Source organism: Solea solea, chromosome 11 (assembly GCF_958295425.1).
Source record: "Solea solea chromosome 11, fSolSol10.1, whole genome shotgun sequence".
In the NCBI taxonomy this organism is placed as follows: domain Eukaryota; kingdom Metazoa; phylum Chordata; class Actinopteri; order Pleuronectiformes; family Soleidae; genus Solea; species Solea solea.
The window spans coordinates 7,721,036-7,744,543 of record NC_081144.1 but is presented as its reverse complement, the minus strand read 5'-3'; the positions used below and the strand labels follow the sequence as shown (position 1 = coordinate 7,744,543).

Below are 23,508 nucleotides of genomic sequence, written 5' to 3'. Positions count from 1 at the left end.
TAATGACCTTTTATTTTGTGGACTCAAGGTTGCATGTCACAATACATACAGTACATGAATAAATGATACATAAATTACATATTGTATATACAATATATATGTATATACATAAATGGACATAAATTGCAATAGTCAGTGTTGTAATCTAACAAAGTAAAAAGACTTTGTTACTGTACTTGAGCACAAAATTCACGTATCCGTACTTTATTTATATTTCTAGCAACTTGCACTTTTACTCCACTACATTTCCTCTAACTATCTTTGTTCCTTGTTACTACCAAATAAAATCAGAAGAAGAAGAGTTGGTAATGGTCTGTATTTTAGAATTTTTCTAATCTTGATGAACTACTTTACACTACAGTTTTATAAAAAAAGTGACTTCAACTTCTACCAAAGTCATTTTCTGGTAAGATACAATTATCTCTTTAAGGTACTTAATACAAAACTGGCAGTAGTTTGGTCTTCCACAAAGCACTTATCTACCATCGCTACATCCTCACCTACATCTTGCAGCAAACACAATCAGAACTGGGGTTCGACATCAGGGGTTGTTCTCTCTGACTCAGCAGACACTCAAAAAACAAGCAGGGACATAAACGGAACAGACACTTACCCACAAATATTGATTGCTTTGAAAGTACACTTTCACAAAACACAGAATAATATAAATACAGAAACAATACATATACAGGGTAGTCCCTGTAACGGCATCATGTTGCAACTCAGTGTATGAAGAATAAGATGGACAATAAAATAAGAAAGAAAATACATGTAAAGGTGCAGTCACAACATACACTACAGTGAGTGGAAAAAGTCCAGGAGATAAAGTAAATCCATTTAATAAATAATTTTAATCAAAAAAAACAGATGGAAAATGAATGAAAAATGAATGAATTTGGGATTAAGAGGAAAAAATGAAATGATGTACAAGACCAGGATAAAATGTAAGGAAAGGGACAAATAAATACTTAAATGTGCAATATCACAATTTCAATATAATGAGCGACATTCCAATCATTATTTTGTGCAAAAATACTCTCAATAACGATTCAGTTTGAAATATTATGCAATATGAATAAGCAATATTACTTTGTTATAACCGTGTTGTTATCAATCATTTTGCAGTCACATTGTATATTTATGGATGTTATAATTTATTTTATTTGGTGGAATTTGGAGCAATCTATTGCCCAAGAATTTCCTTCTGAATAATGACATTTCTTTTGAGTTGGAGTCTGAGATAAATTATACCCACTTAAGAGGTGAGTATAACTGCAAAATTATAAAACCAAATCATATACGTACAACAGATTTTGTTAATATGGCTTCAATGCTGTTCAAACCCCAATTCTTCTTTCAAAGGTCTTTTTTTTAATTTGTTAGCAGTGATTACGTAAAATAGCAATGTTTGTACAGGTGAAGGTATTTGTGTTTCCTTGTAGGAAAGAAAAAACAAACAAAAGGAAACACCCTCAAAAATCAAATAAACAAAAAACACCCACAACAAAACAAACAACTAAAACACTGTGAAAAACTGTGGAACACAATAATAGCAACAACATCAACAATAATAGACTAAAACGTATTTTCTCTACATTTAAACAGAACATGTTGTCTCTAATCCAGTTCGTCGGCCAGTAAGGAGGAAAATGCCAAAAACATTTAGTTTAGCTTTAACCAAGTTCAACTCAAAACCCCAAATCGACCTTGCATCCCCTGTTCTCCCGCAGTGTAGCGGCAGCTGCTGTCCTATTTTCTACCACATGGCGTCGCCATTTCCCTCAGAGAGTCCAGGAGCAGGCCGCCACGCCTGTAGGCGGACCAGCACAGTCGTAGCCAGTATCGTCAGACCAGACACTGGATAAAGACAACAACAGTGACAGATCAAGACCGCATTTCTGTTTGCAGCCAGCTATGGGTGTAGTCTGAAAAGTGTACACAGTAGCGCACCGCAATATACCTCGCAGTTTTATCCTCATGAAGGAGCTCCGTCCTGGCTGAGTTTGGGAGATGGGAGTACTCAACATTGCAGACCAGGTACCGCTGAGAAAGACGGCGCTCCGTGTTTGTGCTGTGGCGCAGTCTATTTGCTGGCAAATACCTGCTCTTGTGCGCAGCTTACTACGTGTAATTCGCTGTACTGTTCAGTTCATTGTTCTGCCTTTTGAGGGTGCATGTTCAATAGTGGGGACACAACAATATTCATACTATATTTCCCTGCCAGTAGCGGGGCTAGGCGTGCAATGTTAGCGCATTCGTTGTCGTAGCCCCGGAGTAGGCCGCGCTCTGGGTCCGGGCCAGCGCTGTAGCAGAGGCAGCTTGCTAAAGCTATGAACTGAAGCCGTCTGGCTAGCTGATGGGAAAACGGCCTGTAGGCCACAGGCGGGGCTCTGAGTATTTGCTGGAAGGAAGCAAAAATTTCACTTTGTTATTCCAAAGTGAACGCTTTAAATAACACCCCATTACATCGCGATGTCATACGTGCAATTCTCCAGAACAGTCGCTGCCTTTAACTGAGATGTAACCCGCTTATAGGAAGCGGATAGCATTGGGATGTTCAGTTCAGATCAACGCAGGTTTATGCAACGTTACTGTGACGTTTATCGAAGTGGTGTTTGTGTGTTGCAGCCTCCTCTGGTCCAGGCCATCTTCAAACGTAATGCTGAAGAACTTCAACTACTATTGCACAAAAAGGAGGATGTCAATGCACTGGTATGTGTAAAGTTCATTGAATGTAGTTGCATGCTAAATGGGTTGGTGTCGCTTAAAGGCCCCGGAATACTTGTTAAACAAGAGCTTGTAATGTCATAATTCCCCCGTGACTTACATGCTCTCTCCTCCAGGACCAAGAGCGCCGTACGCCACTTCATGCTGCTGCCTGTGTGGGGGACGTCCATATAATGGACCTCCTCATTGAATCAGGTAAAAAAATAAAATAAGAAAATAAGAATTACATGTATTACAGACACCTGGTACCCTGAATGTGTCTATATGTTGTTATTAAGTTGGTGTTACAGGAGTGTGGTGCACACTTTCTCCTCTTTAAAATGAAGCATCTGCAGCATCACTGTTGCAACATCCATGATGTGTCACCTCTTTAAAATTGTTGTTTGATTGCCAGGTGCCAGTGTCAACGCGAAAGACCACATATGGTTGAGCCCATTGCACAGAGCAGCTGCTTCCAGGAATGAAGTAAGCATTAAACCAATATAATGTTATTATTTCAGTCCAATTATCTGCACTTGTGCACTTGTTCAGCTGCTAGGCAATTGGATTTTTTCACTAATCGCACATTATAGGCAGACTTTCTGATTATTTCAGGTGTTCAAATTTGATTTGTCTCCAGACATAACCAACACATTGGCGTGGATTGTTTTGGAAACAGTGTAGGCGTACCTACAGTATGTTTGTCTGGGTGCAGAACTCCGTTGCATAAGAAAAACCCAGCTAGTTGCTGTGGTCGCTTAATGGAAGGAGTGTAGTGTTTTTGGCAGTTCTGTCAAAATATGTCAATGTATTTTTGTGTTAAGGAAGAAGCAAAATACTATTTGAAGTTTGAGCACACAGATCTTTCAGACACATGAGGTGTTTTTTGCTGCTCAGACTTTAAGACCTAAATTAAAAAAAAAACCAATATCTGCAAAATAAAATAATACATTTCCTACAATCTGAAAAAAAACCTCTGTACCTTTTAACAGTTCATATTGTTTTTACTGTGTGAAATACAGCAAACTGCTGCAGGTATGATATGTGCTGTAAGTGCTTGTTATTTCCACTTTCTCTCCAGAGAGCAGTGGGTCTGCTGCTGCGGCGCGGAGCAGAGGCAAATGCACGAGACAAGTTTTGGCAGACACCACTGCATGTGGCTGCAGCCAACCGTGCCACACGCTGCGCAGAGACCCTGCTAACCCAGCTGAGCAACCTGAACATGGCAGATCGCACAGGCAGAACTGCTTTGCACCATGCAGCTCAGAGTGGGTTTCAAGAGGTGAGATTTGAGCTACTTTGCATTTTGACATTATCCCCAAGTTACGACAATTCAAGAGCAGTTCCTTCATATTTTTTGTTTTCATTTGTCTGTCACACAGATGGTTAAGTTGTTGCTGAACAAGGGGGCCAACCTCAGTGCCATTGATAAGAAAGAGAGACAGCCTATCCATTGTGCTGCTTACTTGGGTAAGCAAGTTTTGCACAGCACTCACTCTCGTTATCAAACAGCAGTAAAAGTTTTTTTTTTGTTCAGAGCCAGTTTTACTGAACAAAAAAAATGAAGAGCAATATCATGGGCTTGTCTGTAAGTGTGGTCTTCTTTCTATTTTTGTTTCCCATAGGGCATGTAGAGATTGTGAAGTTGCTAGTCTCCCGCAGTGCAGACAAGTGCTGCAAGGATAAGCAGGGCTACACACCTCTCCATGCTGCTGCTGCAAGTGGTCACCTCGAAATTGTAAAGTATCTACTGAGGATGGGTGTGGAGGTGAGTAAATTTTTTTGATTATTTTTTTTTAATTGGGTAAATTAGTCTGTACATGTCAGAATATATGTCTAACCTTTTATCATGGTCACCTGAAATGTGTCTAAAAGGATACATCTATGATTTCCACAGTCTGATTTTGTGTTGCTTTTTTGGTTGACCATCAGATCGATGAGCCCAATGGCTTTGGAAACACTGCGCTGCATGTGGCTTGCTACATGGGGCAGGAGGCTGTGGCTACAGAGCTGGTAAACCATGGAGCTAATGTTAACCAGCCCAACAAGTGCGGCTACACCCCACTGCACCTGGCTGCCGTCTCTACCAACGGTGCCCTCTGTCTGGAGTTGCTGGTCAACAATGGGGCAGATGTCAACCAGCAGGTATGAAACTGTCTCGGATTTAAACTTTTTTTAAATTTTTTTTGTTAATTTGAAGTTTTTTTTTTTTAGATATAATAAACAAAAATAAAGAATCTTAATGCTTGTACCCCACAAAAACATGGGGAAAAACATGCATTTTGCCACATTTCATTTCACATAGAATGAGATGGATTGAGTCGGTACAGACTCATTCTCTAAAGTGGCAGTTTTGCTGAAATATTTTTTTTTTATTGTAAATATGTCACTATACGGCTGTGGACATCATGTGACTCTGATTATCAATTATCATGGATCAAACGGTGTGTCGCAGAACTTGACAGACTGAATATAAATTATCCTTATAATGAAAACAGCCATGGTGGCTATAATTCTAGACATGCAGTTTTCCGACATCTTCAACTTACAAATACTTTCTCTCACCTTATTGTGGAGAATGCTTGGATGTTGCAATAAAAGCATGTTAAACAAACAAGATACTGAAGCTCTGGATTCTGTACCTGATAAGAAGTGATTAATGCACAAGTGGAATACGTTGCCTGTGAGTTCCAATCATTCTGTCTTCTGTTAAAGCGTGTTTTACTGTAGGGATCCAACTCTGATGTCTCTGGGGACATGTTATTTATGAGAGAGAGAGAGAGAATTATTTTCATAATTGATTAATCTGTTGATTATTTTCTCAATTAATCGTTTGGTCCATAAAATATTAGAAAACCTCAAATGTCTTGTTTTGTCCACAAACCAAAATGATTCACTTTTAATGATTACTTTGTTATCTAGAGCAAATAATTGAAGAAAATATTCACATTTAAGAATATAATAAGAAGATTAATTTAGTAATCGTTTCAGCTCTAGTTCAGTTCGTTATGGTTCGTTATGGTTTGGTACCCTTCCCTTTGGGTATTAGAGTTATGGTATGGGTGGTGACTGGTGTTTCTTCAATGCCCACAGTCTATTCTCATACAAAGCTTGATATCTTGTTGAGACTAAGAGCCACAAACTGAGCGGTGGAAAAAGGAGCTGCTGGATGTCCTCTGTTGTTGTCTTTTGTGTCGCATTCGATGTTGTTCATTGTTTGCACACCAGTACAACACCACGCTGACACGGCCTTTGGGCACAGCGCACACCTTGTCTGCCAAGTAACGGTACTGTTCTCCGTTTAAACACAAGCCTGAGTGAAGGCTTCACCATTTTAAACCGTACCATACTGTACCGTGATAGAAACAGATTTGAACAGAATGGCTTCCTGCCAAAATGGTGGTGTTTTGATTCTGACTGTTTCAGGGATAGTGTGACATCAACTAAACAGACTAACATTTTTTATTGAAATTCTAACCCCTGCACTGAAGATTGAGGAAAAAAAAAAAAAGTGATTTTTATATTCTGTCATATTCTATTCTTGTGATAGAGCAAAGAAGGAAAGAGCCCCCTGCACATGGCAGCCATTCACGGACGCTTCACACGCTCTCAGATCCTCATCCAAAATGGTAACAATGGCTGTGCTGCCTAACTGATCTGTGAAAATATGTTGCTGCAGAATTGTATCTCCACTTTATGACTTTGTGTTTTACTCCCTCTTCCCTATTTTTCATCAGGTGGGGAAATTGATTGTGTGGATAAGTATGGCAATACTCCTCTCCACGTTGCTGCTAAGTACGGCCATGAACTGCTGATCAGCACTCTAATGACCAATGGAGCAGACACGGCCAGGTATCAGAAGCTTTTAGTGGTATTACTGATGAGAATAATAGGGCCATGAGCTTGGTAAACCTCACTAAAGCACAGCCTTTAATACTAAGACGCATTAATGCATTTACCTCATGATTTAAAACAGTTGGGTTTTAATGTTCTGTGTCTCTATGCATTTCTAGACGTGGGATCCATGGAATGTTCCCCTTGCACTTAGCTGTGCTGTACGGGTTTTCAGACTGTTGTCGCAAGTTACTCTCCTCAGGTTTGTGCCATGAATGTGTGTCTGTGTTGTCATTATTTAATCTTCTATACTTTATTGTAGACTTTACAACTGCTTTTTCTTTTTCATTACCCTACAGGGCAGCTGTATAGTATAGTTTCATCCATGAGTAAGGAGCATGTACTATCAGCTGGGTTTGACATAAACACCCCTGACAACTTTGGGAGGACCTGTCTACACGCTGCTGCCTCTGGAGGGTAAGAAGCTCAATCAGCTTTGGCAGAGGAATATTGAAGAATTTTATGTTGCCACAAGTCATCTGTTTCTCCATTGTAACTCACTGTCATGGTCGTCTGTCTTTGCAGAAATGTTGAATGTCTGAACTTGCTCTTAAGTAGTGGTACCAACTTAAACAAGAGGGACATAATGGGAAGGTGAGTGTCCCCTCATTCCTTTTTAGATGTGTGTGTGTGTGTGTGTGTGTGTGTTTTTGATTTGCCTCCAACGTTGATGCTGCAACACGGTTTAATGCATCACTGACTGTATTCTCTCTCCTGGCATCCTCCTGTAGGACACCGTTGCACTATGCGGCTGCTAATGGGAGGTACCAGTGCACTGTGACCCTGGTGAGCGCTGGCGCTGAGGTCAACGAGCCTGACCAAACGGGCTGTACTCCCCTGCACTACTCTGCCGCATCACAAGCCTTCAGCAGGTTGGAAAAAAGGTCTTACTTCACTTTTATACCTTTTCTGAAACTTGAGAAGCAACACAACTCAACACATTTTGTATCTCTAAATTTTACAATTATCAACAATTTATTGTTTTGAAGGTTCATTGAATAAATGAATTTCTTTTCAGGGTTGATCGTCATTTTTCTGGGAACCATCAAAATGATGAGGATGAGGCAAAGGAATCGTACTTGTAAGTTCATTTGTTACTATCTTGACTCATGAACAATAATCAAGGTTGAGAATGCAATAAAATGACAGAAAGTTAGTTTCTTAGTTTGTGCCTTAAGGCTGTTGAATAAAAAGTTGCTATTCTCAACCCTTCTCTACATTTTGTGTCATCTTTTTTATCGCAGCTGTTTGGAGCATCTTTTGGACAACGGTGCTGATCCATCGATGGTCAACACAAAGGGTTACAGTGCTGTTCACTATGCAGCTTACCATGGCAACAAACAAAACCTGGAGCTGGTGGGTTCCTCTGCTCTTGCTTCACAACATAATTAAACACAGCCAAATATGGCTCCCTTTACACCTGACATTAGAATGTTTTTTCTGGGATCAAATGACGTAAGGGGGAGGATAGCGACCAGATCGGGATGTGGACACAGGAGATGCATAATACTGTGTGTAAATACATGTGGTGAAGTTCAATCAGATCACAGACAATTCATTCTAATGCCAGGTGTAAAGGGTGCCTATCTCCAAGTCTAAATAGAAGTACTCCACTCAAATATTTTATTTTTAGTTATTAGATACTGCATCAATTACCATCTCTTTGAACCATTTTCTTGTATTTACAATAACTCTTTCTCTGGTAAATTTAATTAATTCAACTCGATATATTTCTTTTCAGCTTCTGGAGATGTCCTTTAATGCACTGGGAGACATAGAGAGCAGTATTCCAGTCAGTCCACTGCATCTTGCTGTAAGTTTCTCCACAGTCAACTTAAACTTGAACTAAAAGCAGGGTTGTGACTGACCTCCTGTTTCCCTCAGGCTGATAAAGGCCACTGGCAGGCGCTGCGTGTGCTGACTGAGACTGCAGCCTACGTGGATGTGCAGGATGCTGCAGGGCGTTCTGTGCTCTACTTGGCTGCTCAGAAAGGCTATACCCGCTGCGTCGAGGTGTTGTTGGCGCAGGGTGCCTCCTGTCTCCTCAATGAAAACCGCCTCATGTGGACTCCAATTCATGTTGCAGGTATATTTCTCTCAGAATCTCATTGTTACCTTGTCGTTCAGTGTTTTTTTGTTTTTTTTAAATTTAACTTTCACTTTGTTTCCTTTCAGCTGTCAATGGTCACTCAGACTGCCTGCGCATGATGATAGATTATGGGGAGGATGGGGATCTCACCAATGTCGCAGACAAATATGGCCAGTAAGTTGTGTCCTGCTGTGTTGTGGCTTCAGTTTGTCCATTCTGCTTCAAAACCTTTAATCTTAAAGTCTTAATGTTACTTTTCCTTTTCACTTCTAGGACTTCTGTGATGCTGGCTATTCTGGGAGGTCATACTGACTGTGTTCGCTTCCTTTTGGAGAAGGGTGCCTTGCCAGATGCCCAGGACAAGAGGGGCAGAACAGCTTTGCACAGAGGGGTAAGTCTGTAAGCTGCCTCATGTGGCTACTACAATTCTGTACTTGCTGTGTAATTGGTGGGTGGAGCTGAAGAGTTGCCTTGTATTTCTGTCAACATTTACAATTACAATACTCAACATAAATGTCTCTTTAACTACATTATCTAAAGTACCATGTTTGCAAACTAAAATTACAAGGAGTACACTAAATGAAAAGCTGCCTTTTTACCAAAGTTGTCATGTCACCCTGCGAGTTAACAATGAAATATTTAGATGATTATTTAAATTCCGTTTACTCCCAGTTGTTTGGTTCTCAGAAAATAGAACAGTTGCAAAGGCATGCTAGGTGTCTGGATTTAGGATTCATCTTATTAAGGGATTAAACCAATTGATGATTACCTTAGGTGTGGGTGTCACCAGAGGCTTCATGATGCAATGTTAGTGATACTTATGCCACTATACAATAGAATGTTGTTATATTTTTGGAATATATTACTCTTTTTCTACAGTAAAGTATATTCCAAAATTAAAATCCCTGAGCCATAGAAAAGTATATTTATTGTACATATAATTAAATGTCTTATATAGTCGATGAAATAATGCAATGAATATATTTTATTATAAAATATTGATCTCTGCCAAGTGGTAATGGCATAATTAAGAGCGCTGGTCGTAGACAAAGTGACGTTTGCATACTCTGCTGCCCTCTATTGTCCATCTTAAGCTTACAGCAGGTTTATTTCCATGTTTCGCACGAAGTTCACCCTCCCTCACTCTGCAGCTGTTCTAATTTCGTCACTAGTGCGCAGTTTCAGAGAAGCAGCCTCTGCTGCAGCACCTCTGTTTCTGCGTTCAAGCTGAGTGGCTAAAATCTGGGATGAGCAGTTAAAAAGATTACATTGGGGCTGACGTGGGTCTGTCTTAAGTTTTTAGAATTATTTATTGCTTACTGTTCATTACTCCTCCACTGTGCAGCATCATCTGTGTGTGTTTCTGAGTGAAGCCTTATTTACATATTAGAGTGCAGAGGGAGAGAGAGGGGGATACTTGGTGTCCACATATTGGTACACTATCGCCACTTTAAAATGGAGTGATGCTATGCTGTATCAATACGTGTAGGAAAAATATTTAGATTTATTAAAGTGTGACATGTTCCTCATGTAAATTTGCTGTTTTTTGTTCAGGCGATGTTGGGCCACGATGACTGTGTGACAGCTCTGCTGGAGCACAAAGCTTCTCCATTGAGTCGGGACACCCAGGGTAGGACACCGCTGCACTATGCTGCATCCAGAGGCCACACAGAGATCCTGGCCAGTCTGGTGCAGGCCACTGTGGCAACAGACCCACAAGATAAACTGCTGGACAACAAACAATACACCCCGCTACACTGGGCTGCTTACAAAGGTTTGATGATCCCTAGTCATAAATGGTGTAATTAATCACTATGACATCTGTCTATAATGCTTGCTATGTGTTTTCTTATCAGGGCATGAAGACTGTTTGGAGGTTTTACTTGAATTTAAAACATTTGTCCATGAAGAGGGAAACCCTTTTACCCCCCTGCACTGTGCTCTGTGAGTGTTCACTTTACATCAACTTACATCTTATGTCTTTTAGTGTGTCAAAACTCAAAAAGTTAATTAAGTGTGTTTAGATGCAACCAACATTTCATTAATTCTGTTGTCTTGTTTGTAGGATGAATGGCCATAGCGGTGCTGCAGAGAGGCTGCTGGAGTCTGCTGGGGTCCAGATGATAAACACCAGAGATGCCAAAGGAAGGTGAGGCTACAAAATGAGACTTAAATTATTTTTGAAACAAATTCACATTCAGGAAAAAATCATATAAAGCTGTAAAGTGTTAAATATAAGTTCTGCATTCCTCAGCACTATATAGTATATACAGTACTGCACCTGTTCCCCCTAAATCATGAATAAGTCATGATGTTCCTTTCTGTGTGCGTCTGTAGGACCCCACTGCATGCTGCTGCATTTGCTGAGGATGTCACAGGTCTTCAGCTGGTGCTTCGCCATGGGGCAGAGATCAATGCCGTGGACAACAGTGGACGCTCCGCTCTGATGGTAGCCGCTGATAAGGGACACAGTGGCACTGTGGGTATGTTTCACTCTTTTTCCTACGATATCATGAAGAACTAGTTTTTTTTTTTTTTTTGACTCATTCATGGCTCCCATATGCTAAGATTGAAAATGTCTGCTCTGCCAATGTCGGCACAACTGCAGTCGCAAGAAATAAACTTTTTGTGTTTTGGTGTTGTCCAGCCATCCTCCTTCACCGGGCCAAGGCTGACTTGACACTGCTGGATGAGAACAGGAACACTGCCCTGCACTTGGCCTGCAGCAAGGTACACATACTGTAATTATTGTTTAGATGCTACAAGATCCACAGTGAGCATTACCACCACACACTTTAACACGTACAAGCAAGTCATTTTTTCATGAGCAGTATGTTTATGTTAAAAAAAAAAATATATGATGAAATGCATTTTGTGGAACACCACTACCACTGACTTTCTCTCTCCCCCCCAGGCTCATGAGATGTGTGCTCTGCTGATTCTGGGCGAGATCCACAGTCCCACACTCATAAATGCCACCAACAGTGCTCTGCAAATGTGAGACCCTTCTTTCAGTTTAAAAGCTAATAATAAATATGGCAACAACTTAATGAGGTTTTTTTTAGGTCGGTGGTCTGGACATACATGCAGCCTTTGTCCTGTGTTGTCTTTCTTAGTTTTAATAATACAGTATAACTATTCATCGGGGAATAAAGGCAATTTTTGATTGTGTTTCATCACAGGGTTCTATATGTTAACGTTCCTCTTGCTCTTCTCTAGGCCCCTCCATCTTGCAGCACGTAATGGCCTGGCTACGGTGGTACAGGCACTGCTGAGTAGAGGAGCCACGGTGCTGGCTGTGGATGAGGAAGGTAATATTGATGGCAATTGTTAATGATCAGGATACCAGTTAGTGGTATTTTTAGCCCATATACATTTTCTGCAAAAATCAAATCCTTGATGTCAAATTAAAGCATAAAACTAACTCCAACACAAAACCACTGCCACATAAACCCCATGAGCACCTGCTAGGATGTTTAACATTTTCAATTTTGTCCAATTCATTAATATAATTGAAGGATGACTAAAGGGCACAAAAACCTCTGTGTAATGTGTTCCAGCTAAACAGCTCCACAGACTGCAGCCTCCAGCCTGATGAACTGCTGATTTAACACCTCTCCAAGTAATTTTAATAAAAACTCAACATTGCAACCCTTATGGAGTTGGATTTATCGCAGAACTTTTGGATTGCATTCATTTTAGCAAGGTGTACTTAATCAACTGCCAGCCGAGTGTATATTTGAAATTACCACACATTTTCACTGGCTGTAAAGTGCTTATTAGTTTCTTTCAGTGCAGTTGTCACCTGAGAACACTATATGTTTTGAAATAGGAGCACATCCATGTCTGGCACCATGAAGATATTCTTTAATTTAATATTTTTATGATAATATTGTTGTCACCCTCCCCTGTTTTAAAATGTGCTCACTTGCCTTACATTTTCTTGACTTGTGCCTTTTGTCTTTAAATGTTCAGATATGGGCCATTGTGCTCACATGCTGCATTAAGTTTGTCTTATGTCTGAAGTAAATACAAGAAGGTTGCAAAGTTGTTCAAAGTTGTAAAACCTAATCAGATGTTAAGTAAAATGCTCTTCTGGGTGAATTCCTCACTGTTGGCTTCACCTTTTTTTTTTTTTTAAAGCTACACAGTTAATTTCCCCATCTGGTTGTAACAGTATTAAGATGTTTAGCGATGTAATTCACCTGATTTTACAAGCGGTAAGCGTGCACTAATGTGAATGTGCTTTTGTCGCTCAGGCCACACCCCAGCTCTGGCCTGTGCTCCCAACAAGGACGTGGCTGACTGCCTGGCTCTGATCCTCTCTACCATGAAGCCTTTCCCCCAGCGGGACCCTTCCTCCTGCTCCTGCTCCTCCCCCACTGTTTCCCCATCCCCGGGTCTCAACTTGCTGAAGCACTGCGGCATCACCGCCACCTGCGCCCCCCTGCCCAGCAACGGCCTCCACAACGGCTATGTCAAAGACCGCCACGGTGCACCAGTTGGCCTGGATGGGTGTCTGTCTGAGTGAGGTCCCATATGCCTCCTCAGTCAGCTGCTATCGCCATCATCACCACCAGGGGGCGACTCCCTTTAACATGGCCCAGAGGACCAGGAGAGCACCCACCCACTTGTCTGTTCTCTGTGTATGTATGTGTTTGTGTGCGTGTGTTTGTGTGCGTGCGTGTGTGTGTGTGAGTGTTTGGTCTTCTCTTGAGGTGCAGTCAAACCTAATATGCAATTAGATCCCATTCCTCCATCTCCTAGTAGTGCTTAATATGTAGAGGCCCATTTCTCTACAAGGTCACTCAGATGAAGTGTGGAATCCAAAACAGACACGAGCAAATGAACCATCTCGAAATCATTTAACCCTTTAAAATTATGTCGACATAATTATATAACCAACATCTAAAAGCATGGGAATCTCTGTATCCTCAACTGTCTTCATATCATTCACTATAAACGTCATATCATGTTTGATCAGTTTTGGTGACCTTGTAGAGGAATATATAGCCTTCCCAAATGAATGATCAAAGAGTTTTGTTTTTTTGGTGATATTCTTTACCTTTTTTTTTTGTTTTTAATTGTCTGTTAGCTTAGATTTTTATGAAGGAACCACACAAGGGAAAATCAAAATTTTTGCTTAAGAGTGCAATGCTTGTGTACTACAGTACAATCCGAAATCTGGAAAAGGGTCACAAAGATGTTAATTCCATAGTGTACTTTAAATGTACAGCCTACAATAGTTTGGCGTTTTAAGATGAATTTGGTAACGCTGCTGAATACGTTAGCATGTCTCCTTCCAAAGGAGAGCCATGCTTGGGTCAGCATTGTAACATCAATTTGTTCTTAATGCTGACTTCATGTTTTAAAGATGCTAAATAAGTGTTTGTTAAGCTAGAATGTTTCTAAGCATATAAGTTATGACCAAAGTTGAGCAACACTACTATGGCTATAAATTATTTATTTGAGATGAACTGTACTGTATAGAGAAAGACAATAGATCTTGATATACCTCGTCAACTCGTTTAGCAGCTGCTTCATCTTCACCCAGGGTCTGTAGGCCTAATGTTCTCTTTTTGTAGGACTAGAGAACTACTGTAGGATAGTGACTGACTGAGGCCTTGTTTATTTCTAGATGAAGGCTTTACTAGTAATATCTGCCAACAACACCTCATCAAAGCATCATATATCTGAGCACATAAATGAACAAGCCATTTCAAGTTGTTTCCCCATCTCCAAGTGTTTTTTTTTTTGTTTGTTTTTTTCTTTTTTTAATGAAAAGATTTCAGAATTCAAATGGCCTAGTTATTGATAGAGAGCAGTCGGTTATGGTTTTTAGGCACTAACGACATTTTGGTCTCTGCTTTTCTGACGTTGAACTGGCCATCAGCATTGTTGTTTGTGGGGTTGCTGCAACTCCACCATTATGTTCTGTGGTGGCCATTTATTTAACAAGCTCTCCCTAGGAGTACTACTTGGAGCTGGTAAACTAGTTTTAAACATCTAATAGCTTATACCTCAGCTCTTTAGTTGTCAACTCTGATCAATTATTAGAACTGAACGATACAGAGTAGCTTTTTTTTATTGGGCAATTTTCAAGCAATATTTTTCATTTGACCTTTTTGTTAACGTTATTGAATAGACAATCACTGTCACAAGGGCTTTTGTTTCCCTGGAATGTGTTTGATTTTTTTTTTTCTGATTTGTTTATATAATTTCATGAAAAATGACTAAAGACTTAACGAATGGCTCTGTGTGTGCTGGGCATTTTACTGTCAGTGTCAACGCAAATGCACTGGACTGCCTCTATGGCAACTCATGAAATGCCTTTTGACCCATGCCTTCCGTAACACATCATTTCAGTTGGATTGCATAATGATAGAGTATGACGAGCCCTGAGACTGATTATCTTTCCACCCATTTCGATAGCAACAACGTCGAACCACGGTTGTATCTAGTGGACAGACATTGCCGGCACATCTTAATATGTAACGGCATTGTTAATGACCAGGGAGCTGATTTCCCTTATAGAAGCAAGTAGGGCTAAGAAGAAAAGGAGAGGGATGTTTGCTTAGGCCAATACCTGTTGTTTAGATTTCAGGAATAGCAGAAATCCAAATATGTGCTTTTTTGGTGTTAATTTTGTTGTTTCGTCATCCCATTTCTGGTACTAAGCATACTAAAGATGATTGTATCGGACCACTAGAGCTGTTTGTGACTTATAAGGTGTTATATCTATGCTATTTTGTCTTTTTTTTTTTATTATTATTATTATTATTACACTGAGTAAGATTGTTGTCATTGGCGTGATGACTTCATATCCATTGATAATGAAGTGGCACAATTGCACACAATAGTTGACTGGATGAGAGATGAGGACCTAGACAAGGCTGTGTTGTCAAATTCCCCTGCAAAAATAGTCTTGGACGTTATTGTAAAAGTTGTTAAGTAAGATTTGTTGTTGACTTTTCAATTGACTGAAATGAATCGGAGATAATTAGTGATGTCCAGCCTTTGGTCTCTTGATCAATTTCTTATTTAAAGGAGAACAGTGATATACTTGTTAATATTAGGGATAGGTGCATACTTTTTTTGTGATCTCAGGATCTGTGCTGAAGCTGCAGTCAGAATTTACTAATCCAATCAGATCTCAGCAGGATAAATATGTCTACATTTTTAATGGGATGTTCCACAATTTAATTCCTTTTTTAAAAACCCTAATCCCACAGCACTTAATTAGATAGTCAAGCACGCACTTTAGTACATTCAGGTTCTAAGTGTGCAAACGATGTAATGTATGTACATATGTTTACATGCATGTGTGTTGCTGCTGAATACAGGAAGGTAGGGTTGCAAAAGACGAGCTAAGGCTGCAACTAAATTGTACTAACAATGCATTATTTGAAATGAGTAAGTGTCTCCAAGCACTTTGGGACAGTGTCCACTGCCCACTGACTTTTTCGAGTTGTCCGTTTCTGGGCAACGGGGCCCAACAAAGTGACAAGGTTGCATTACCCAGCCTACTGTTAATAATACAGACCCTGGCCTAAGTCACTTAAAGTCAGTCCAGTGATTCAACAGACACCTCAGGCAGGCTCCTCAAAAATACTTTACATACTCTCTCTGCCATCCGTAGGTGCTTTCTCTTGTGATGTCCTTATCTGACCAGTAAACGGAGCCATTGTCCCTTGCAACTATACAGGTTGTAAGTAATAGAATTCTTTTGTTGTATTGCAGTATTCTTATACATGCTTCTTTTTTTCTTTTTTCTTTTTTTTCCTCTTTGTGTGTGTTACCAGTGATAATTGGGTGATTGTGCATGGAGCTAGATCATAATTTTGATTTAGTCGATGATTAAACAAATGGAGCATATATAATATATCTGGAGATAGAAAGCAATGAAAGGTCCAATTGTAGCAATAGCGCGTGTGTGTGTAAAAGTGTGCAGCACAAATATTGCACTGCCATCCATTTAGGCCAATTCAGTAAATCATAGCATAAATGCCAATGGAAGATTTAAATGCGGGTCAGATGTTATAATGATCTTTGGTCACAAATAAGGCCTGTTTGCCAAAACATGTGGACAGGGTGGAACTTCTAGTAAAACAGCAATGGATTTATGCATATGTTCAAGCAGTTTACAGTCAAACCATCAAATCTGAGCCATGAATTTTCTGACTGATATGAATGTAGGGTCAGTTTAGAGCAGGACGATTTCCTTTCTCCCGACTTTAAACTGTTGCTCTTCATTTGTCTTGCGTAGATATGATTATACTGGTAGCATGTCATAACCTACTTCTTGACATAATATACAATATGTGTAGTAGTCTTCCTGCATTGATGGTCTGGAAAGGGTTTTTTGGCATTCTTGTTAGAGTATAGGCCTGCTGTTTTATATCACTTTGTCTTTACACATTTTGTGTGTAGTGTAGCCCAAAAGGTGAAAGAGCTGAAAAGAATTAAACATTCATGCTCATCCATTCCATTGAGTCTGCCTTAGAGTACAATAAAACAAGAGGGACAAAAAGATCTGCAGTAGATGGCATCATACATACTCGTAAATAGCCTATATTTGACAAAAATGCACCTAAGCTACACCCATTTAGTGCCATAGAAACCTTTATTTGCCTTTAGACATAAATCATATTTACTTGGTCCGTAACTTATTCAAAAGAAGGCAGGATTGTTACAAATTTGTGTTTGGTGCTGCATGTCTTTTCGCCAGTTAAATTATTCAAAGAAAAACAATTTAAAATTTTGCATGGGATATTGTAATTAAATGCGAGTATTCTGTTAAAATTTAGTGTTAGATTTTTATTATTGGGCTTTTTTGAAGAATATAGTTAGTTTGGTATTGGCAAAGCAATCCCTGGGTTGTGTGTTTATTTAACAAGCTGGATTATCGTGTGTGTGTGTGTGTGTGTATGTGTGTGTTACCAGGAAAAAAAAAAAAGTTTTTGATGTCCAAAAGAAAAAAAAATAGCATGGTATATACAGTTGAGAATTGATTTGCCTCAGTTGATGTCTCGGTTCTTACTTGAAGTAAATGGCAAATTTCAATTCATTTCTGATCCACTGTTGAGCCTTTTGCCTTAAAAGCTGAAAATGGAAACGATACCTGGCAGTACCGAAAAAGTTGCGTCACCTGTACAGTTATGCTACTTGGTTGGATCGCTGAAAAAATATATTTTTTGGCTAATTTTGGACTTTCAAGACATTTGTGGGTGTCGAGAAGCACACAAATCAATTAAGGTAGCACATAGCTCAAGGTTGCCATGGTGCAGAGATTGTTTTGGGAGGTTAGGATTTTGCCATATTTGCCACTGTGAAAGAATGAATTCAGAATTCACTTGTAAACAATCAGCTTTGGCTTCTCTGTTATCCAGAGCCAAATGACACTGGGGATAATAGTGGTGTACCTCAAAAAATATTTAGATGGATAAAAGGAAATTCTTATGGAGAAAAAAAAAAAATCTTGTACAGCTATGCTAACAAAGAGTTAAACTTTGTAATCCATCTTGTCATGGGTAGTGTAATTTTGCTTAAACCAGCCTAAATCGGAGATGTAGTATCTACGCAAAAGTGTTAGATTAGTGTCATCAGATGTCTCATGTTTCCTACCTGATAAAGGGGCAGCCAATGCACCTTGTTTAATGTTTTTATTGGACCTGCATTTTTACCTCATCAGTGATCTTTTGTGTGAATCCACTGACATTGATCCTCTGTGATTTCTTGCATTTCCTAACAGTGTAGATTTCTCTCTTACAGTGTGTGCGTGCGTGTGCGTGTGTGTGTGTGTGTGTGTGTGTGTGTGAGAGAGGGAGAGTAACTTTTCAAGATATGCATGTCCGACCTAAACATGCACAAGTCCCTGTTTTCATTTTAGCACTGAAATGCGTTGTAACCCTGTTTGAACATGTTTCTCTTCATTACAACCAACACGCAAGTCATTTAAGGTGGAGGGTACAGGCTAATTTAAGGTAGAACATGAAGGTAGCTGTAAACCTTTACCTCTGTATGTCGAAACAATACAATTATACTGTATGACTAATGCTAGTTTGACCACTTTCCCTGCCTGAACACTTGGTTATTAATTTTCCAACCACCAGTAGGAGCTGTGTTATAATGAGCACAGCGGTGGCATGGTGCCTTTTATTTGTTACTACCGAAAGGTACGGTCTTCCATTTGTATTTCTCAGAAGCCTTATAATGGGGGAAAAAGAAATTACTCTGAATATACATGACTACAGTGCATAGACCCATACGCCCTCTTAGCATGTCTATCTCAACCCTATCTATATGATCTGAGTTATTAAAACAAAAAAGCCTGAGTAACTTGTTCTGCAATAGTCTGGATTTCATAACACATCTCCTGTGACTGCCCTTTGGGTAGCAAAATAAATTGCACAGAATGCAATTTCATGCTCATCACACATTGAATGGGTGGATCTCAATTGTTTGAAAGCACAAATCCAAAGAAGGCACAGGCGAGAGAAGGAGCCTTTAGACCAAATTTAGGCAACAACATGAGGGAAAAATATCCAACTCCTCTTTAAGAGCAGAAAACAAGGAGGATTGATTGTCAGTAACACTTTAACTGTAGAGAGAGATGAGTGTGTGGATTTTCAGAGCTTCTTCTGATTGTTCTCATCTTAGTTCATCGATGATCAGACATTCACAATAAGACCCACGTTGTGAAACAATGCGGTACCTGCATTCAAGATCAAGTTTAGGCAAACTGTCGTGACTGTGTTGCAAACTGATTGTGGAGATTGTTTTGTATTATTTAGGGTAGACTGACTACAAGTAGGGTTGCAGTAGTAGCTGTGTGCAGTGTTAATAACCGTGTGATCATACTATAGAAGTAATATAACATTTTGTTGTCTTACAACATTAAGGCATGAATCATCTCTAATGCTGACCTCGTTTGAAATAGACAAAAGATGAAAGTGCAATAACCTTGTGTTTATCATTGCTTCCTTGGTTGAAAAAAATAAAAATAAAATAATTATGCCCTTTCTGTTAACACCAAAAGTCACTTGTCTGTAGCAAATGAAGGATTTCAAGTGGTCCTCTTGTTTGTTATCAGGGAGGTGGCATTTGATAGTGGAGTTAGTGATATTCTGTTCTTAAAACTGTGATCAATATCTGATTTTAAAAGCTGCCTGCTCAGAAAGAATGGTGCACAAATTTCCCAACAGATTTGAGTAGGGGTGTGTGTGTGTGTGTGTGTGTGTGTGTGTGTGTTTTGTTTTTTTTCTCTAATAGATGGACTTGACGGTGTTGTAGTTTGGACTTCTGGTTTTTAGCCAGTGGACATGTTAATTTGCATGTGTAGATGTGTATATGCATCCTCTTCCTCCTTGAATGAAATGTTTTCTCTAAAATATTTAGACCTGCTGTCAGTGATGTATGCGGATAAAAGGAAATATGAAATGCCTTATATTTGTTTTCAATGTTAAGCATTAAGGGTTCTTTATGTGTCCTTCCCTTTTCAGTGTGTAGCCTAAAGCTTGTACAGTTAAGATACTCATGAGATTTATATCTACTGAATAGCCTGTGTTTTCAGAATTTGTTCTTTGGAGGTCCTGTGATTGTGGTGTTTAGAAAAACATTCCCCTTGAAAGTGCCGTTTGTTTTCACCAGCAAAAGATGTGGTTTTTTTGGGCCGGGAATGTATTTACACGAAGGAAAACAAATGTTCAAAACACTTTCCAGTGTTTTATTTTTGAACTGAATGACGCAAAGTATTTGTGTAGGTGAAATAAGGCAGCAATCTTCTGATGGAGCACCTTATGGACTTGCTCCTTCCTGTGAGCCCATGATGGAGGTAGTCTCACATCAAGCTTGATAACTCTAAAGCAGAGCCATATCGCAGAATTTTGCCCATTAGGAGCCCCTTGAATGTGCTATTAGGAATAGCCTCTACTGTAGATGGATGGTTACTGCATGTTCTGTGACATTTTTAGTAGTGGTAGTCTCTTTTTTTAATGTTATATTTAGTCCGCTTCACTGTAGATGTTGCTACCCACCTCATTGCAGCCCACAAGCTATTAACAATCCTTTCACAACTGGACTTAAAGCAGGCGTTGATCTGCTGCTGAGGCAGCTTAATACCTTGCAAATTAAAAGAAGAAGAAAAAAAAGTTGATAGTTGCCTGGTTTACTTTTGAGTGGCTTATCTGGAGGAGGAGCCCCTGTTTTTAGTAGAGGGACTCTGAATCAGGGCATGTGATGAGTAACAATCAAATAGTTTCACAATGCACCTTCAAAAAATAATAAATAATGAAAAAAAAAAAAAAATAAATAAAACAAAAGTTGGCTCGTCCACCCAACATTCCAAAGTTGATTTCATTTTCCACAGTCCTTTCCCACTGTTTGAGGAAACCTTTTTTTGCTTTGCTGGTGAATGAAAAGGGCATGTGTATCAATGACAGGGTTCCCTATTTAGCCTAACGCTAATTACCTCATTTACAAATCTGCAAATATACTACTCTACTGTGTCTAAAGGAGTCAATGCCATCACCAGCAGTGTGGTCTTTAGACCTGTGATGACAGCAGGACCAATGAAGTTACTCTGTTGAAATTAGCCAATCTAAAAACATGACTAGTCTGGAAAAATAGGGTAAAGTAATATTACAATTTTGCAAGATTTTCTTCAGTTAGTAAACGGCTGCTACTCCAGTCAGCATCGGACTGTAGCTATGATTTGATTTGATTTTTATGGGTCATTATACTGGTGATAAAAATACATATATTTCATGTCAAAGACGAAAATCTGAAATTACAGTTGTCACTGTTTTTGAGACGTTGACTGTAGTAGCAGCTGGTGGCAGTAGCATGGTTCAAGATCTGGAGCTGATTCACGCCTGGTGTATCTCATGATTATTTAAGTGAACGATCATGTTGGCATCACTTGCTGTTTTTTCAGTAGCATTTCTCCTACCTCCTTGTTTTTGCAGCCTTGAGTATTTGTTTGTCTCTCCACCTGTTCTGAAAAAAAGAAGTGTATTGCAGTAGGGGAATACAGATTTATCATAAGCAATGGTAGTAATACTTTCAGAAAACGTGTGCTTGGTTGTGTTGTGTGTGTGTATATATGTCTATTTGACGTTGGAAAAAAATATTTATGAGAAGCATTTATACGACAAAATACCACTGGAATGTGAAGCCAGAAAATGTTAAGATGCATAATATGATGATAGTCTATCCCCTTTAACATTCAGTGGCGAATGGTCAGAGGAATCATCTTATAGAGAAAAAAAATAACCATGCATTGGCTGTTTTTTTTTCTTTCTTCTTCTTAACACCGTGTATTTCTTTGGTTTCCTCTTGTACGTATGCTTCCCTGTCTTCATACGTATACACTATGTCAGCCTTTACAGCTTCATTCTGGGTCAGCCATCGATTGCCCTGAAGTTATAATGATACCACAGGTACCACAAGTTGTCACGAGGAAGATAATAAGGTGGATTTGTAATTCTGAATGAGGGTGAGTTTGAACCCCTCGACCGTATGCCTTTGAATCCATCTGTCCGCTCCGAACCAAATTCTGCTTCTTAGTTTTTCGTCTCCACACTGCCCTGACATTTTACATCCAGTTTAACTATAAGGGGTACAGGACAAGGTGAAAGGTTTGAGGTTTTATGCCCCCTCCCCCACCCCACACTCTCCTCTGCCCACTCATGCTTTTTCCACGACTTGATCACCCGTACTCCCCATCACCCATCTCACATAAACCTCAAGCCATTCATTCTCAAGTTTTGTTGTTTTGTTTTGTTTTTTCGACAATGCAATCCTGAAAGCACTTTGCCTTGTTATTCCTTTGTGTGAACATGTGAATGATAATTTGTTACAAAAATGTTAAATATGTAAAAGATCATTCACTGTTTTGGAAAAACCTGCATCTGTCTTTCTGACGTTAAAAGAAAAAAAAAAAAAAGAAACAATTTAGTGACATTAAACCTGAATCTATTTTATAAAATGTTTGCTGCAGCCAATTGGTCTTGTCATTCAGTATTGTGGCTTAGGGTTGTTTGTGTTCAATAAAGTGCTATTGCTAAATATTTTCAGAGCCTGCTGTTGTTTTTGTTATTCTTCTGTTTAATGAACAGTGAGTTGTTTGGTCCATAAAATGTCCAAAGATTTAGTCCACTAAATCAATTGGTTAGTTGATGAGTAAATTGACTGTTGCAGCACTAGTTTTAGTCCCTTTATCCCCTGCTTTCCCAAGGGAGCAATGTCAATTCAACTTTATTTCTAGAGCACATTTAAAAACCAGGGTTGATTAAAGTGCTTTGCAAAGTAAAAGGCATAACAAGGTATAAAAAAAAAAAAAAAAACAATGAAACAAAAGTAAAACAGTAAAATGACCATCCCAAAGGTAAGATGTGGTCTATCTTCTTTTTTTCCAGTAAAAAGGCATTATACATTTCTGGCCTTCCCATACCAGAAATCTAAAACCCAAGCTCTGGCTAGTTTGTCCATTTGGGCTGCTGTAGAAACAGCTGTGTAAAGTTTATGCTTCTGCCTACTCCTTTTCAAACATGTGACGAGATGGGAATGTAAATGTGTTGTCATTGTATATGTTGAACATGTTTGAAATCATTTATTAATAAGTGAAGGCCAGGGAGAAGATGTGGGTCTTTAAAAGTGATTTAACATTTCCAATGGTCGGGGCAGTTGTAATTTCAATGGGTAAATCCTTCCATAGTTTGGGGGCAGCTACAGAAAAGGCTCGGTCGCCCCAGGTTTTTAGTCCAGTTTTGGGGTGTGGAGATGAACGACTTCAGAGAGGTAAAATGGTGCCAAACCCT

General features: G+C 39.4%; 1 protein-coding gene across 2 annotated transcripts; it reads left to right on the top strand.

Annotated features, from left to right (window-relative positions):
* Window positions 1-1,839: 1,839 nt before the first annotated feature.
* LOC131468395 (serine/threonine-protein phosphatase 6 regulatory ankyrin repeat subunit C-like) lies at window positions 1,840-22,668 on the top strand. Of its 2 annotated transcripts, none has more exons than XM_058642581.1 (28): window positions 1,840-2,037; window positions 2,629-2,712; window positions 2,844-2,922; window positions 3,122-3,192; window positions 3,788-3,988; window positions 4,089-4,176; window positions 4,332-4,474; window positions 4,639-4,851; window positions 6,257-6,335; window positions 6,444-6,558; window positions 6,720-6,802; window positions 6,900-7,017; window positions 7,126-7,194; window positions 7,332-7,472; window positions 7,619-7,681; window positions 7,845-7,956; window positions 8,342-8,413; window positions 8,485-8,686; window positions 8,776-8,863; window positions 8,963-9,080; window positions 10,244-10,463; window positions 10,546-10,633; window positions 10,755-10,838; window positions 11,027-11,172; window positions 11,337-11,419; window positions 11,604-11,686; window positions 11,909-12,000; window positions 12,949-22,668. In XM_058642581.1, the coding sequence occupies exons 1-28, from the start codon at window positions 2,011-2,013 to the stop codon at window positions 13,218-13,220; spliced, it is 3,234 nt and encodes a 1,077-aa protein (XP_058498564.1). In that variant the 5' UTR covers window positions 1,840-2,010; the 3' UTR covers window positions 13,221-22,668. The 2 variants fall into 2 exon arrangements, with proteins under 2 accessions (XP_058498564.1, XP_058498563.1); XM_058642580.1 differs by having other exon boundaries at window positions 7,332-7,484.
* The last annotated feature ends 840 nt before the right edge of the window (window positions 22,669-23,508 follow it).

Coding starts and splice junctions, on each gene's coding strand:
- LOC131468395 (XM_058642580.1), top strand. CDS start 2,011: ATGGGAGTACTCAACATTGCAGACCAG. Junction 3,193..3,787: donor CAGCTGCTTCCAGGAATGAA/GTAAGCATTAAA, acceptor CTTTCTCTCCAG/AGAGCAGTGGGTCTGCTGCT. Junction 4,177..4,331: donor CCATTGTGCTGCTTACTTGG/GTAAGCAAGTTT, acceptor TGTTTCCCATAG/GGCATGTAGAGATTGTGAAG.